General features: G+C 37.1%; 1 protein-coding gene across 1 annotated transcript in view; it reads left to right on the top strand.

Annotated features, from left to right (window-relative positions):
- KCND2 (potassium voltage-gated channel subfamily D member 2) overlaps positions 1-16,097 on the top strand; it is a 481,402-nt gene extending 465,305 nt beyond the window's left edge. Inside the window, exons 2-6 of the mRNA XM_024129991.1 lie at positions 2,587-2,749; positions 9,439-9,534; positions 10,624-10,716; positions 13,617-13,864; positions 15,495-16,097. Of these exons, the coding sequence (XP_023985759.1) occupies positions 2,587-2,749; positions 9,439-9,534; positions 10,624-10,716; positions 13,617-13,864; positions 15,495-15,672 (778 nt within the window). The 3' untranslated portion in view covers positions 15,673-16,097. The remainder of the gene's footprint in view (positions 1-2,586; positions 2,750-9,438; positions 9,535-10,623; positions 10,717-13,616; positions 13,865-15,494) is intronic.
- Positions 16,098-16,637: the final 540 nt, after the last annotated feature.

Genomic DNA, 16,637 nt, shown 5'->3' with positions numbered 1-16,637 from the left:
TTTTTTACTGTAAATTAATACTGTCGTTCTGATGCCAGAACAGTGTGGGAATTTTAGTTACAGTGAATTAGCTCAACTGCTGATCAAACACTGACAAGAACGAGTCACTGAACCTTCAAAGCAGAGGGCTAGAGCCTGGAACGGGGTCACAGAATGAAGTGCTAGTCAGTACAACCTGCTGTCACTCTCAGCAGCCTTTCCTGGGCCAATTCTTCTGCAACTTCCATCTCCATATTGACATATAAGTGTGTTCCCACAAAAAACAATGTTAAATAGAATGATCGTTTCCTAGATCACCCTTCAAGATACAGTGTATCACCAAGTACTATCAAACTCCCTAAGTCTGGGCTTCCCTGGTGGCGCAGTGGTTGAGAGTCCGCCTGCCGATGCAGGGGACACGGGTTTGTGCCCCGGTCTGGGAAGATCCCACGTGCCGCAGAGCGGCTGGGCCTGTGAGCCACGGCCGCTGACCCTGCGCGTCCGGAGCCTGTGCTCCGCAGTGGGAGAGGCCACAACAGTGAGAGGCCCGCATATCGCAAAAAAAAACCAAAAAACAAAAAACCTCCCTAAGTCTGGATTCCAATATCTGTGCCCTGTTTCTAAGGACTAAACTCTCAGTGCACTGAGCACCCTGGAGCCCTGAAGCAAGCAGGGAGTAGCTGGAGCTCCAAAGGTGCAGCTGGGCAACTTCTGCAATACTATGATCAGAAGATCTCCTTCTTGAAACTAATAGAATGTTATATGTCGCTTATATTTCAATAAAAAAAAGACCTCCTCCTTGCCCCCCTCTCCGGGAATGAACTCTTAGAAGAACTGTCTATCAATAAGGTAGAGAAAATATATTCATTTAACTAATATTTATTAAGAACTTGCTTTGTGCTAGTGAGATACAAAATAGAACAGCTCCAGCTTTAGCAAGGTTATATTCTCATGTCAGCAGGGCATGTGGGGAGCCAAAGAATAAACACATTAACAAATTAGACAGTTTCATGTGTTAATAAGTACTGTGAAGATAGTCAAATGGGAAGGTGTTATAGAGAAAGACTGGGGGAAAAAATAACACCACTAAGGGGAAGATGGCCAGAAAATAACTTCTGGAATGGAGACAATGAAGTCTCAACCTGAATAATGATGATCGAGGGGCTGCACATGTGATAGAAATTCAGATGGCCAGTGTGGCCAGCGGATGGGGAGCCTGGTGGAAGATGGTGTGAAATATAGCCAGAAGCTAAAGGATGTAAGCCGTTGGAGACAAAAGTGAGGAGTTTGGATTTATTTTAGTTTCAGGTTTATTAGACGGTTTAAGCAAAGTAGCAAGAGCCCAATCTCCATTTTAAAGACTATAACTCTGGTTGTTATATTGGTATGACTTCTAACGAGGTAAATGTAGAAACGAAAGTTCAAGTAAGAAGCGATATCCATGGCTCTGGGAAGCGATGATGATGGCTTAGATTATTGTAAAATGGAGGTTGAGGAAAGAGACCCGGATGGAATATAGTTTGGTTTGGTCAGAGGCAGCAAGACTAGCTGAGAAATGAGATGCAGGGACGAAAGATGGGTGGTTCTTTCTGTGTTGATATATGAGCAACTGGGTGGTTTGTGGTTCCATTTAATTAGAGGTGGTAGACGATGAGAGGAACAGATTTGAGGGGGCTGGAGGAAGCTAGGGAAACAAGAGTTCCTTTTTGGCTAATTTAAGTCTTAATTGGTTCTTAAACATCTAGCAGTAGGAATAATCAGAGCAGAGCCCACTGTCTGATTTTCAAGATAGACATCAGGGGTGTCTATGTAAATTAGTGTATCGGCAGCCTGTAGATAGTTCTAAGCTATGGGACTGGATAAAATCACATAGGAAGAGGGTTTATACGGAGAAGATAAGAGGCTGAGACGTAAATTACTCCAAAATTTAGAAATCAGAAAAGGGAAAGGAGCCAGAAAAGAAGATGGAGAAGCAGCAACCAATGAGGTAGAAGGCCACTAAGGAAATTTGCTAACGTTGAAGCCAACAGAAAGTATTTTAAGGAGAGAGAAAACGAATCAAATACAAATAAGAGATTGAGTAAGATCATCATGGAGAAATGGCCATTGGATTTCACAAGTGAAGGTTAATGGGACCTTGGAAAGTTCATTTTTTTAAGATATTATATCTGATGACAGGAATGTGATGTACCAGTTTTTCTATTTAAATTTCATAACCAGTCCAATGTTGAAAAAAATTAAGTGGAAAAGAGTGTTATCTAGACTATAAAATTCAGCATGGAAATATTGACTATAAGTAAATGTAAAGAACAATGCCATGTGATATAAAGGACAAATTAAACAGTTGTCATTACATCATCTGGCTTAAAATATTTTCCAATCAAAGCAATTTGTAAATGTTAGAGTCACTTTCTGCAAAGTTGAAAGGTAATTTTTATACTCAGATATTCATAATGTCTAGTTTATTGAAGTCTTAAGCCATGTATATTTTAGCCATGAAATAGAGATACATTGGTCCAAAAAATCATTTGAGTTAAAGCTGAAAACTATTTGTAGCAGATAGAAATAACTTTCTATGACTTAATATATTTTTTTCTCTAACCCAAGATATGGTGACATGGTACCAAAAACCATAGCAGGGAAGATTTTCGGATCCATCTGTTCGCTGAGCGGGGTCTTGGTCATTGCTCTGCCTGTCCCAGTGATTGTATCCAACTTCAGTCGAATCTACCACCAAAATCAACGAGCAGACAAACGGAGAGCACAAAAGGTGTGTATTCAGTTCTGTGCAACCACGATTTAGTGTCTCCCATTTTGTATAGTAAGCTTTAAAATCCCCTACTGGCTATTCAGTGTTCTGGATTTGGTCGATAGTTGTATCAGTCAGCACAAGCTAAATTTATACTATAGTTAAAAAAACCTTAATATCTTAGTGGCTTAAAGCAACAAGGAGTATTTCTTAATCATGCTACAGATTGGTCTGGTGATAGAAACTCCATCTTGACAATGTGCATCTGCAATCATTCAAGCAAGGGTAAAAGGACATGATGAATCACACACTGACTCCTAAAACTTCCTCCTGGAAGTGGGCCAAATCACTTCCATCTCTACTGCCTCAACCAAAGTAAGTCACATAGCCGTGTGTAACTTCAAAACAGGCAGGGAAAGACAAACCTCCTGTGCAACCAGAGACAAAAGGAAAGAAATATTTGGTGAACAGCACTAATGACAGTAGTAAAATCAAAGATAGATTCTTGGCAAATTTTATTAGAATCAGATTTCTTGATCTGATTCATTTAGTCTCTGTCCATCAGGGATCAGATTGGTTCCAGTAGACAGGGGCTATTAAAGGGCACCAAAATATGTCTCAGATATCCAACATAGTTGACACAGGAAGTAGGAGAAATTTGATCATTAGTAGCTGAGTTTTATTTTTGGTCCAGCAGTTTACTGTTTCTCTGAACTTCACATCAATGAACTAATCTCAGAGTAAACAGGTTGCATACTCATTTGTGAAAGCAGGAAAACAATACCTACATCACAATAAGATTAAGATTATATGTAAATGTATATAAATATATATATAAGCATATCATAATATTAACAAGATTTAACAGTTACTGGTGGCTTCCTATGTGCCAGGTATTGGTTTGATGTGTTTTTTTTTAAAAAAATAATTCATATGATCTTCTCAACAAGTCTAGAAGTTAGTTACCATTATTATTCCTATTTCATAGATGAGAATTCTAAACTACCCAGGATTTGAGAAATTCTAAGGTTGCATACCTAAAAAATTGGAGAACTCTCACTCAATCCAAGGGATCTGGCTTCTAGGTTCATACACTCGAACACTAAGATAGAGGCCTCTCAGAAAAAACTGACTACAAGAGGGAGGGGATTGGGGATATATGTATACATATAGCTGATTCACTTTGTTATACAGCAGAAACTAACACACCATTGTAAAGCAATTAGACTCCAATAAAGATGTTCAAAAAAAGAAAAACTGACTAAATGTTAGCACACTTCCCCTCCCCATTCTTTGTCAAAATAATCACCTTGAGAGTCAGGGCCCTTGTTACTTAAAAATAATTATGGAAATCTCTTTTACAGTTTCCTTAAGGCTATGGTGCTAGATTTCCAGGATTCTTCATGGATACTGTATCATGTCCTTTAAGAATAGGTTTATTTTTTTAATATCAAAAAACATTCATAACCATGACTAAAGTGTATGTACAATATGGGTATAACTCTAAAATATCATGAGAGATTTTGGTGCAGTTCACAACTGGCTTTGTAGGTAGTTCTAGAACAGGATTTTAAACATGCTTTTGAACAATGTTGATCTCTTTAGTAAAGCAAAAAGTATACTTTATACTTCATACAGTATAAAATATAAAAACCTCATAAAGTAACTCTTTGGAAAGTTCAGGTTAATCAACCTGGTCACACAGCATGTTGTCCAGAGAATTTGTTGACATCCATTGTCAGAGGTCTGCTTCCTTTAGCAAAGAATCACACTTTTAGCCTTGTAGTTTCTTACTTTATGGAAGCCCCCATTTTTGGACAAGTATCAAGCCTTTAACTAATTATTGTAGAGAATAGTAAGAAATAAAACCGATAATCCAATAAACAAGGCACCCTCTGGGTAGTTGTAGTCTCAGGCAGGGCACACTTTCACAAGCAGAGATGGAGGAATTTTGGCCACAGTTGGCCTGCATCAGGGCTTGTCATGTACCACAGCTGTGACTCTGCCCACACACTACAGTCTCTCTACTGGGTACACACAAGTGCATTGTTTAAAAATAACAGAAATCCTACAAAAAGCATAGCTCTCCAGCATCCATCCATCTCCAGTCTAGAAACTTCTTCTTTAATATGAGCCACCTATCGTTCATTTTCTCAATGCCAAAAAAAAAAAAGAGCTACCTGCATGAAAACTGTTCGAAGTGCAAATCTGATTTTCAAATAAACCAGTCTTCAAAATATCTGTTCTTTTTTTAAATTTTGTCATCTGCAATAAGCAAATGAATATAGAAAATCTTAGAATGTTTTAGAAGCTTTTTTGTCTAAATAGATTTAGAATGCAAAAATAAATAAATATGATATTTAAAAAGTACACTAAATTGAAAAGCATGTTTTATGAATTTTTTATCTTTAAAGTATCTCCTGTATTCTAAGTTTCTGCCATAATGCAATGAATTTTAATATTGTGACTACTAGTATATAGAAAGCCAAATATAATAACCTAATGTGATATGTCCAGTAAATAGTCTGTGACCAAAAACTGAACATAGTCATCTAAGAAAGAAAGATGGATATGGAAATAAATAAGTTACTTACCAAGGGATATTTTCTATTTTCCTTCCCAAGAAATTTTTTAAAAAACAATAAACAGGGCTTCCCTGGTGGCGCAGTGGTTGAGAGTCCGCCTGCCGATGCAGGGGGCGCGGGTTTGTGCCCCGGTCCCGGAGGATCCCACATGCCGCGGAGCGACTGGGCCCGTGAGCCACGGCCGCTGAGCCTGCGCGTCCGGAGCCTGTGCTGTGCTCCGCAACGGGAGAGACCACAACAGTGAGAGGCCCGCGTACCGCAAAAAAAAAAAAATAAAAAAAAATAAAAAATATAAAAAATAAAAAACAATAAACATTCGTTAGGCTAAGATAGTTTCTATTTATCTGGAACTGGGTGATTTGACAAATATCAGAGTTATGCAAAAATAACCAGCTAATTCAGTCAAGCTAATTCAGTCAAGTCAAGATGTCCATTCAGTAAAAATGTCAGTCAAGCTGAATAATAAATATTACAAAATGCTTTTTTAGACCAGAATTTTTTATGTTTAGTCCCATTAACAGCACCAAGCTCAAGCAAAACCTTATACACAATTAAAATAAGACAGTCTTGCATATCTGCACTTGCTCTTTTCAATTAAAATAGCAAGTATTCAGTATCTGAAGAAAAATCCTCTTCTACACATGCACACACACACACACACACACCCCAGAATATAAACCACAACAGTGAGAGGCCCGCGTACCGCAAAAAAAAAAAAATAAAATAAAATAAAAAAATATAAAAAACAATAAACATTCGTTAGGCTAAGATAGTTTCTATTTATCTGGAACTGGGTGATTTGACAAATATCAGAGTTATGCAAAAATAACCAGCTAATTCAGTCAAGCTAATTCAGTCAAGTCAAGATGTCCATTCAGTAAAAATGTCAGTCAAGCTGAATAATAAATATTACAAAATGCTTTTTTAGACCAGAATTTTTTATGTTTAGTCCCATTAACAGCACCAAGCTCAAGCAAAACCTTATACACAATTAAAATAAGACAGTCTTGCATATCTGCACTTGCTCTTTTCAATTAAAATAGCAAGTATTCAGTATCTGAAGAAAAATCCTCTTCTACACATGCACACACACACACACACACACCCCAGAATATAATGGCAGAATATGGAGACATTTAGTCTCTTTTCTTACTCTCTTCAAATTTCTGAATCTTATGTCCCAAGTCCTGCATCCTCAATGTAACTTTCCCTTGACAGACCAACTCATAGTCATTTCTCTCTTCCTCCCAAATCTTACATCACTTGCTCTCTCTATTCTCTATTTGGCAATTCTGTTTGACTTTATTTTGACTTTTATATTTTTATGAATATTATCTTCTTAGTCAAAGCTTAATATATCTTGAGAGCATTACCATGTCTCGCATTTTAATGCCTTATACTTATTTCCATTTTTTAATCTACTATTTCTGGTATTCTGGTTGAAGGCCAGCATTCAGCAGACATTTGGCATGGTGTGCCACAAGACCAAGTAAACCAATTAACTCATACAGTATTGTAGTAAAATGAAAGAAAAGCCGTGAATGGAACTGAGATGGGAGGTTCTTCTCCGGACGCGCAGGCTCAGCGGCCATGGCTCACGGGCCCAGCCGCTCCGCGGCATGTGAGATCTTCCCAGACCGGGGCATGAACCCGCGCCCGCTGCATCGGCAGGCGGACTCTCAACCACTGCGCCACCAGGGAAGCCCGAGAGGTTCTTTTTCTAACACAGTACATGACTTAGTAAAATGGCTATTCTGTCTCTAAAACAACTGTTTCTTTTTCCCTAAACTTAGAACTACTTCTGTGGTAGCGGTTGCCATAATACGTAGGTTTTCCATTATGGAAAATAGGTCATTTTCATTTGTTGGACAGTATTTTTGGGTAATGTACCTGTCTCATTTATGAAAGAAAGTAATATTTCCTAATACTGAGGCTAAATGCTTGGAGAATGACATAGGTGAGACTAGTAACTATGATATAGGCAATATAATTACATGCAGTGGTTGCAAAAAAAAAAAAAAAGAAAGAAAGAAAGAGGAGGGGAGGGGGGGAGGAGGGGAAGGTTGAGGGAGGAAGGGAACCAGAAAAGGCCTTGAATGTTCCAGGAGCCCAGTGAGACTTTAGGACTGAAGTTTCAACAATACCCCTTTCTGGAAACCAAATGTATATTTATATTACTTATTTCTGAATTATTACGTCAATTCTAAGTCATTTCCAAATATGCTTGTCACTTCCCGTTGCTTTATTGAGTCTGTTCTGAAATCCTGGCTGCACCATACAGCTTGAAGTTAAGCATTTTCTACCTTCCAACTTCATTCTCTAGTACTGTCTCAGTATTTTGAGTCATCTAAACACTATCGTGCCAACCAAGAGTGACATTTGTCTATTTTTCCCATCACGTATAAATATGATCTTTGTACAGAGTCTTATTTTAACCTGGAATCAGCACACACGATGAAGAAATTCACAGAGGAAGAGAGAAGGGATGGGTTTGAAGCCAGATGATATCTTAATGCTATTCTGAGAGCTTCCAACGTCTCAGTGCTACTGTCAAATGCTGTGGGTGTGGGTAAAAGGGCACCTTGGTACAACTGTGGAGGGAAGTTTGGTAAAAACCTATCAACCAAAACAAACACACACGCCCTTTGATGCAGGAATAATGCTGCTTCTAGAAATTTGTCTTGCAGATCAGCTCATCATGATGTTCCAAGCAGGCAACATTGCTTGTAGTAGCAAAAAATGCCTTAAAAATTAATTGTGGTTGGCCTGCTAGCTAAATGATGCTTCTCATTCCTACAGTGGTATATTACACTACCCTAAATAAATGAGGTGGCTTTATGTAGATATGGGAGGAGTCCCACTGTACTAAAATGAAAACAGCTGAGTGCAGAAGAGTGTGCAGCATATTCTCCCGAGTAAAAACGTATGCGTATATACATAGGAATATATGTTTGCTTTTATATGTCTAGAATATTTCTGGTAAGATTCTCTAGAAATATTGCCAGTGTTGATTCTGAAGAACAGGAGTAGGTAAGTCCAGAGAGACTTACTTGTTTTTCATGTACTATTGTCGTCTCAAAATTTTTGTCATATGTATATATTCATTTTCCATTTAAAAAATCTAGATAATTAAAGTTGTTTTATTGAAAAGAAGATCCCAGGGCTAGAGACTGAGATAGTCTTCCTCTGGGTTGCTCAGAAAGGGAAAAGACCGAGTCATTACAAGTAAGTTCTTACCCAAGCCACTCCAGTTTCTTCCTTACATACACTCGTTATATGTGTCACACAAACAGAATGGTCACCAAAATAGCGCTTCCCGGGAAACGAAAACCAGACTCATACCAGGACAGTCTGGGGCAGATATACAACAGCAGTTTTAAAGTAGAACAGAATATCAGAAGTCCAACCAGTAGACAAAGTGGATACATTTAGGGATTTTTTTTTTTTTTTTTTAGAGAGCCCATGTTGTGCAGCGTCTACACTGGCCAATTTAACAAAAGAATTGCAAAAACAGAATTTGATATTTGAGGATGCAGATACAACTGAATAGTTTTTTTTAAAGGAAGGGCTGAAGGAAGGGAGAGAGGAAGGAAGGAAGGAGAGCGGGAGGGAGGCAGGTAAGAAATAGAGAGGAGAGGGGAGGGGAGGGGTAGGGAAGAGAGGAGGAAAGAAAAAAAAGAAAGGCAGTAGGTTCCTGGAACTTAATTACTAAATTTAAAAAGAACATTAGTTTAAATGAAAAGAAGTTGGCTGTTGGTTTGCTGGGTCTCCATTTCATTAAGTTACTCAGATTGGGATAAGTGAAAATATAAGCGTACTGCTATTTTTCTCTTGATACAATTGACAGAAACAACACTGAAATAACGTGATCTTACTGTAAAGACTTAATTACAATTCTTAAACGTATAACCCAACTCCAAAGTAGTTCATCAATCTCACTGATAAACGTTAACTAAAATAAAGCACTTAAATGGTGAAAGTTTACTTTTCAGTAGTTACATGTGAGAAGCTGGCATGCTTTTAGAAATATGTACGCTGACAGTAGGATTATATAAGAATGCACTCAGTGTTTTAAGAAATCCAGTCATAGATCTTAATAGGACATTGCTTCTTTTTCTCTTACAGAAAGCCAGACTGGCCAGGATCCGGGCAGCCAAAAGCGGAAGTGCAAACGCTTATATGCAGAGCAAACGGAATGGCTTACTCAGTAACCAACTGCAGGTACAACTCAAGCATTTCGTTTCCTTTAGTGTTCAAATTATTGGTGCAATATTGATTTAGTTCTACTTAACCATATAATTTTATTGTGGGTAATTACGAAAATGGCTATGAAACAACAAAAGTGTCATCTTTTAATAACCTCGCCCTGTACCATCTTTTCTCTTTTTTTTTTAAGAGGAAAAAAATGTGTCTTTTCTAGAACTATCCAAGAAAATTGTTTTCTAACAATGGCATCCCAGGTGGAATACAATGACTATGTATGTTTAGTATACATATTATGGTTTATAATACCATATTTCCACAAAAACAAACCAGGACTCCTTGGAAAAATAGCCAATTCCACGCCTGTAGCCCTGGACCATCTTACTGGCTGGAGGCTAGAAGCTGAGCTACGAAATATTGCCAGTGAATCATGATTCCCATTCATGGTTGGGCAATATTTCTGCACTATCTCACATACACTTGGGAAAAGTCAAAAATTCTCAACGACTCAAATACCTAGGTTTTTTTTTTCTTTTAATTTCAAAATTATGTATATGCTCCTTAAAGTTCATTTGAGTGGCGATGCGGCGGCGGGAGGGTTGACATGCTGTCTTGTTTTACTTCTTACAGAAGAGGGAACATCGTTCTGTGTTATAAAGTTCACATGGTATGAAATATAATTTGAGAAACTTTACTTTTACCTCAAAACTCTCTTTTAATTTTTAGGATTCCAATCATCTTTACTTACATAATAGCTTTTGTGTAGATAAGCATGATGGTGGTTTCAGGATTATCTAAGTACTAGATTAAATATTATTATCCCAGGCTTTCAAAGGTAGTTGGGAGATGAATGAGTCAAAGAAAATTAAATTTTCAATTCATGGAGGCAAGTCTAAAAGGCCAGACCACTAATTTGACGAAAACGTAAATGCTGATTATCAAACTCAAAAGCAACTCCACATTTGATCCATTTTAGTTAAAAAAAAAATAAAATGCTGCCATTTTATCTCAGGAAATAGGCCAGATCTCTCTGTGGAAATATGTGGCTGAGGTTCTCATTGTTTGCAAATAAAATAGAAAACCCTTCTGTCTTCTCCCTGTTAACAGTCCTCTGAGGACGAGCCAGCCTTTGTTAGCAAATCCGGCTCCAGCTTTGAAACCCAGCACCACCACCTGCTTCACTGCCTGGAAAAAACCACGGTAAGGAAAAGGCAGGACTGCCTGCCCCTGCGACTCAGACAGTAATCCCATTGGTTTTTGTGAATATTTAATGCATCCAAGCACAATTTCACCATCTGCACTGCTGCAAAATATACGAAAAACCAAAAAATTCCACAATAATTGAAATTACTTTGAAAGACTGTAGTGACATTTCAACTTAGAAAGTATTTTAGAGACTTATTAAAATGTTTTCATCCTTAGTGGTAATCTTAACCCTAGGCTAAAATATCAGTTTAATGCAGATGGAAAGTTGTCTTCCAATAGCTGACTGCAAGTCCTATAAAATATCTTCTCCTGATTCTTAAAATGCTGATTAAACAGAAATAAAAATAATGAAGTTTAAGTGTTCCTGACATCTGGATAAAGGGAATAGCAATAGCAATAAAAAAATAGAGAATAACTGAAAATAAGCATTTCTTTCATTCACAGGTATAATAAACAGAGATTGATAATAAAAACTATCTGTTCTCATAAGAAAAATGACGCATTTAATTACTGGCCTACCCCTTGGGGCTGAGGAGTCAGTCTACATTTCTCCACTTGTAAGCTCCCAGTTGGACCGCCTCTTTAACAAAGGCATCTGTTTCCTAGCTAGCTTGTCAAAAGGGATCACAGTCTGTGACCACAGAGCAGAATAAAACTTTCACCGTATTTGAATCAAGTCTGCTTGTTCACTCACCAGAGACACGTATTTGTATTCCCAATTCTGACATACTGTACATCCACTTATTCATATACTTATATAGTCTTTCAACCAACATGTATTACTTGCCTATTATGTGCCAGACAGTGAGCCAGACCCAAGATGCACCGTGAAGTCAGGTATGGCCTCAGCCCCCCTTGAGCCTGCAGGTTTGGGACAAAACGTGGATGTTACTGGAGAAGGACAACTAGCAGGGGAAGTAAAAATGGGGCCCCAGTGGACCGGGGGCAAAGAGGGTGGAGCCAGAGGGTACCAGATCAGGCAAAGCTTCCTGGTGGAACTTGAGTTAAGAACCACAGGACAATTATGGGTTAGTTAGGCAAAGAAATGAAGGGGCTAAAAGTTGATGTGAGCACCTGAGGAAGACTGGAACTTGGCCTAAGAGGAAGTAAAAGAAGTTGAGGGTGGTCAGAGGAAAGAGGGTACCATGGCACAAGTAGAGGAGCACAGGAAGGCAGTGGCCAGATAACCTTGTGTTGTGGAGGCACGTAAAGAATTTTGATCTTTATCTCGTAATAAACGGAAAATTATTTGAGGGCTTTAAACAGATTATATTAGTATCTTAAATGAAGATCTATACTTTATTAGCATAACTCTTTGAAAGTTAAATGATAACAATAATCAAATGTATTTATCCCTATATTTTTCTTTCTATTTTCATTTTTTGACTATTTTACGTTTTAGGGCTTTTTTACTCAAAAATTATTCAACACTAATTAATATAGTTTAAATTGAGCTACCTACAAAAATATACGTTAACCAGCCACAGAATGACTTCTTCCCTTTCTATCACTGATGAGATAAATTAGATTGTCACGCCTTATGACTTGTATTATGTATGTGAAATGTGCATTGTAAAAGAAGAAAACAGATTGTGACTCCTTTGTGAGCTATATTTTTTCTATAAGATTTAATATTTAACATGAAATTCTGTCTTAGCTGATCATATTATCCTCTGGACTCTAAACAAAATGTTAAATTTCATTTACTTCAAAATGCTTGTCTCAGCAAAGAAATGGCAAAATGAGTAACTAAAACAATATTTTTCCTATTAGCCAGTAAATTCCTTCAGTTGTTTTACTAATATTTTAGGATGAGAGATGGTTAAGTGAAATTTGGCATGGGCAAAGCCTTCCATTATAAGACTATTCCCACACACGCACACACACACAAAAAATAGTAATTGAAGATATTCTTAGTAGTTCAGAAAAAATGTTTTCCCTTATGTTTCTGAGGGAAAAGTACAGCATAGGTAATTTAGGAAGCAATTCTTTATTAGATATTTTAAAAGCAAATTTTACACTGTATTTCACTAAGATGTGGTATATGAAATGATGTCCATCACTGTTGGCTTCTGGGTTAGAGGAACATAGACAGAGATCATGGGTCCAGCCAGTGATGTATCACAAAGATAAGAATGGAGACCTCAAAAGTTCAGTGCTAACCCCTTCTGGGTCAAATATAAAGTGATGCATTCTGATAAATTTATTTTACTTATTGAATAAGCCTTATTTTACTTATTTAATAAGTCATATATTTCTATACACTGGGAATTTTAGAGGAGCATCTAAAGGAATGGGAATTGTCCTAGTTATCTCATTTTCTAATTAAAAAATATTTTCAATCCCATGTGAAAATATTTGCTAATATATAACAGACAATCTAACTTGGAACATTCTATTAAAATAGTCTCATAACTTCAGTCTGTCAATTTGTTTAAAAATAAAGTACATGTGAATTTACACATTCCCCATGGGTATTATCTATATTCATTTTTGAGGGTTTCTAATATTTAGTTGATAACTTCCAGATTTTATATTTAACTTAATAAATGATATTTCAAGGTAAAGTTAGTCTATAAACGGATACTAAATCAGTCTGTGTATATCAATCTCAGGGTCTAACTAGAGAGATATTATTTTCACACAAAGGCCAACAAGAAGCTTTGATATTCTAATTATTATGAAAATGATATGTTTTTTTTTACCCATAAGACAGCGTAAATGTACGTGGGCATATTTCATTTCTAAAAAGAAAACTATTCAAATCTTTTTTGCAGAGGTAAAATGTGATAATACTGTAAGTCAACCATACTTCAGGAAAAACAATAAGTACATTTTTTTAAGTTAAAAGGTGTTTCTGTGCTCTCTTCACATTTCTTACCACTATGGAACAGAATCACGAGTTTGTGGATGAACAAGTCTTTGAAGAAAGCTGCATGGAGGTTGCAACAGTTAATCGTCCTTCAAGTCACAGTCCCTCTGTCTCTTCACAACAAGGCATCACCAGCACTTGCTGTTCAAGACGACACAAAAAAACTTTCCGCATTCCAAACGCCAACGTATCAGGAAGCCACCGAGGCAGTGTGCAAGAGCTCAGCACCATTCAGATTAGATGTGTGGAGAGAACCCCGCTATCTAACAGGTACCTGAGATTAATCCGTGTGCGTTAACACGCCTGTGCTGCTTCTCAGAGCACATCTCCACCGACCGTCATGTTGCCACCTCTGTGACAATTAAATCCTAGTTCCTCGGGTCTAGAATGGGACAAAACTGGTCTGAAACAAGTAGGAAAATTAATCTACTGTAATATTCATTAAGAGTCAAAGGTAGTAGCTGAATCAGTACTAAAAGAATAGAAAGAAGCTAAGAAGGTCAGGCACGCACAAATGTATTCTTACCTCTTCAACCTCACAACTTTTTCTTGAGCAGATACCTCTACACTCAGGAGTACCCTAAGTCAACACACATGGCCTGAAATCATAGACAACACAAGCAAAAGAGACAAATCAAATTGACATTGATATGACTGAAGGGTATTCAACAGCACCCAAAGATAGTCACCATAGTCAATGTCACAGTGAAAAATAAAAGTGTGCCCAAAGGAATCTTTTGAATCAGTATACGATTTTGGTCATAAAGGTATCTGGGGCCTCAACAAACACAAAACTCAATCCAGTAGCAAAAATAGATAAGCAAAATGCTGAAATTGTTTACCTCTGGTGAGTTTGTGGACAATTTAAGGGAAATTTTTCTATTGGTATTTTCCCTTTGCTTCTGTTTACATGCTACTTGTTTTGACCAAAATCATACATGTGTAATAATAAGTATCAATAGTACATTTCAACTAGATAAATCACTAAAAAGATCAATTTCTGTCCAAAGGATTGTCCTTTGTTCTTCAGATTAAAAAGCGTATCTTTTCAGGTTAACAATCTGTTAATTCAGTGACTTCTCTGTTGGCATCCAACAGTCTTTGTGGAAAAAAAATCAGATGTCTCTGGGGTTAGAATATTAAATGTGGAAGCAGTGAAAGATTTCTGTCTCTAAGATATTCTACCTGTATGTTGTTTTACTTTTATTCCAAAACAAAGTAGAAAATGAAGAAGTGTTTATAAAGAAAATCTTAGGACAAACATTTTAATGAAGTTTTCTATGGAAAAAAAGTAGTTTAAAGCTCCTATGTCTACCCTCCCTACTCCTACCCTCTTTCCCCCTCCCTACACAGAGTATATAACTCATGCAAGAATACCACTTGGGAAAATGTTTAAGTATTAGTAATGACTAACTTGAGTTCTTAACATTTGGCTGTCACTAAGTTGAGAGCCTTAAGGGCCTCATGTATCCCAAAGAGACAAGGTAGTAAAGAGATTCTGTAGTCAAAAGAATTGAGGTTTATCCACAGGGTATGCCCCTTTCATGATGGTATCTCAAACCTCTCAGAGGTCCTGTCTTAAAGAAAACTATTTTATTTTGCTCAACCTAGGCTTTCCAAAACTCACCTGCTCCTCTTGTTTGCATTTTTCTAGAAAACACTTTGAGAAACACTGATTAAAACAAATTCATCTGGCTTTTAGACATTTATTCGATGTTAATGCCCTAATGTTCACGTTAATTTATCTTAAGGTTTGGTGTTTCATTTTTTTAAATCTTGGTGATTGTTCTTAGCCATTTAAAATGTTACTTATAAACATGAACACGTGTATTCCTCCGCTATTGGAAAAAAAATTTTAAGTAAACAACTCACTTTCTTAAATCTATTTTTTCCTCATCAGCCGATCCAGTTTAAATGCCAAAATGGAAGAGTGTGTTAAACTAAACTGTGAACAACCTTATGTGACTACAGCAATAATAAGCATCCCAACACCTCCAGTAACCACCCCCGAAGGAGATGACAGGCCAGAGTCTCCTGAGTACTCAGGAGGCAACATTGTCAGAGTGTCTGCTCTGTAAGACAATTGGAATCAGGTCCAAGAGAATTTGAGCCCTGGCTGTGGAAAAATCCCAATGTGGAAGAAAGAAGAAACAATAAACGTTTTGCAGATGAAAACGACAAAGCAAGGAGGTTGGTAGTGAAACAAAACAAAGTTTCCAAACTTGAAGACGGAAATAAAACCACCAAATGGCATTTCTAGATGGAGTCTAACCTGTCATACTGAGAAATAGTCTGTGGCCCTTTGACTTTGTGAATGAGCACAATGAAATGCCGCCTATTGATGCTTCTTATGACCAGAACTCTTTTTTAATAAAATAAATAAAATAAATCTTTGAACATAATGTTCCAGTTGAATGCAAAACAAAAAAAAATACAGAAAACGTTTTGATAAAAATTTTTCCTGTTAAAACCATGAACATTGGCTATGATGAAGATTATTACACCTTAGAAAAAAACCTCATACAACATGTTTGTATTGACTGAAGGAAACCATCATAAATGCATGCTAGAATTCTTTGGAGCCGTGATCTCAGTTTCCTTACGTTGTCTTCAGAATCGGCATGATAAACTATAATTGTATAAAGAGGGAATTTCTGTGTACTTACAACAAGCTGATTGTTCATGTTCCATGGTGGGCTGTGCAAATAAACTCCTTTTAGAGCTGCAGTATTTCTCATGGAGATGCTCACTAGTAAATCTAAAGTGTTCAGATAGTTCAGTATTAATTATTGTTTTACCTTGCACCTAGATACTGTTACAACTGCAATAATTCATTGTACACCTGTTGTATCAGGAGTCAGGATTTTTTGTTGTTGTGTTTCCAGATCTTCTTAGATACAGTAAGAGCCACATTCCATAGAAAAACTTCTGGTGTCGCCAGGTTTTAGATAACTTTTTAATCCAAAACCCTTGTGCCATAAATGTTTTTCTGCAATATTCTTTGGCCCACTGTATTCCTGTGACAGTGCATTATTTGTTCCTG

The sequence above is a fragment of the Physeter macrocephalus genome, chromosome 5 (genome assembly GCF_002837175.3).
Source record: "Physeter macrocephalus isolate SW-GA chromosome 5, ASM283717v5, whole genome shotgun sequence".
Classification (NCBI taxonomy): Eukaryota; Metazoa; Chordata; class Mammalia; order Artiodactyla; family Physeteridae; genus Physeter; species Physeter macrocephalus.
The sequence above is the reverse complement of the archived record's forward strand: the minus strand, read 5'-3'. Positions and strand labels throughout refer to the sequence as shown.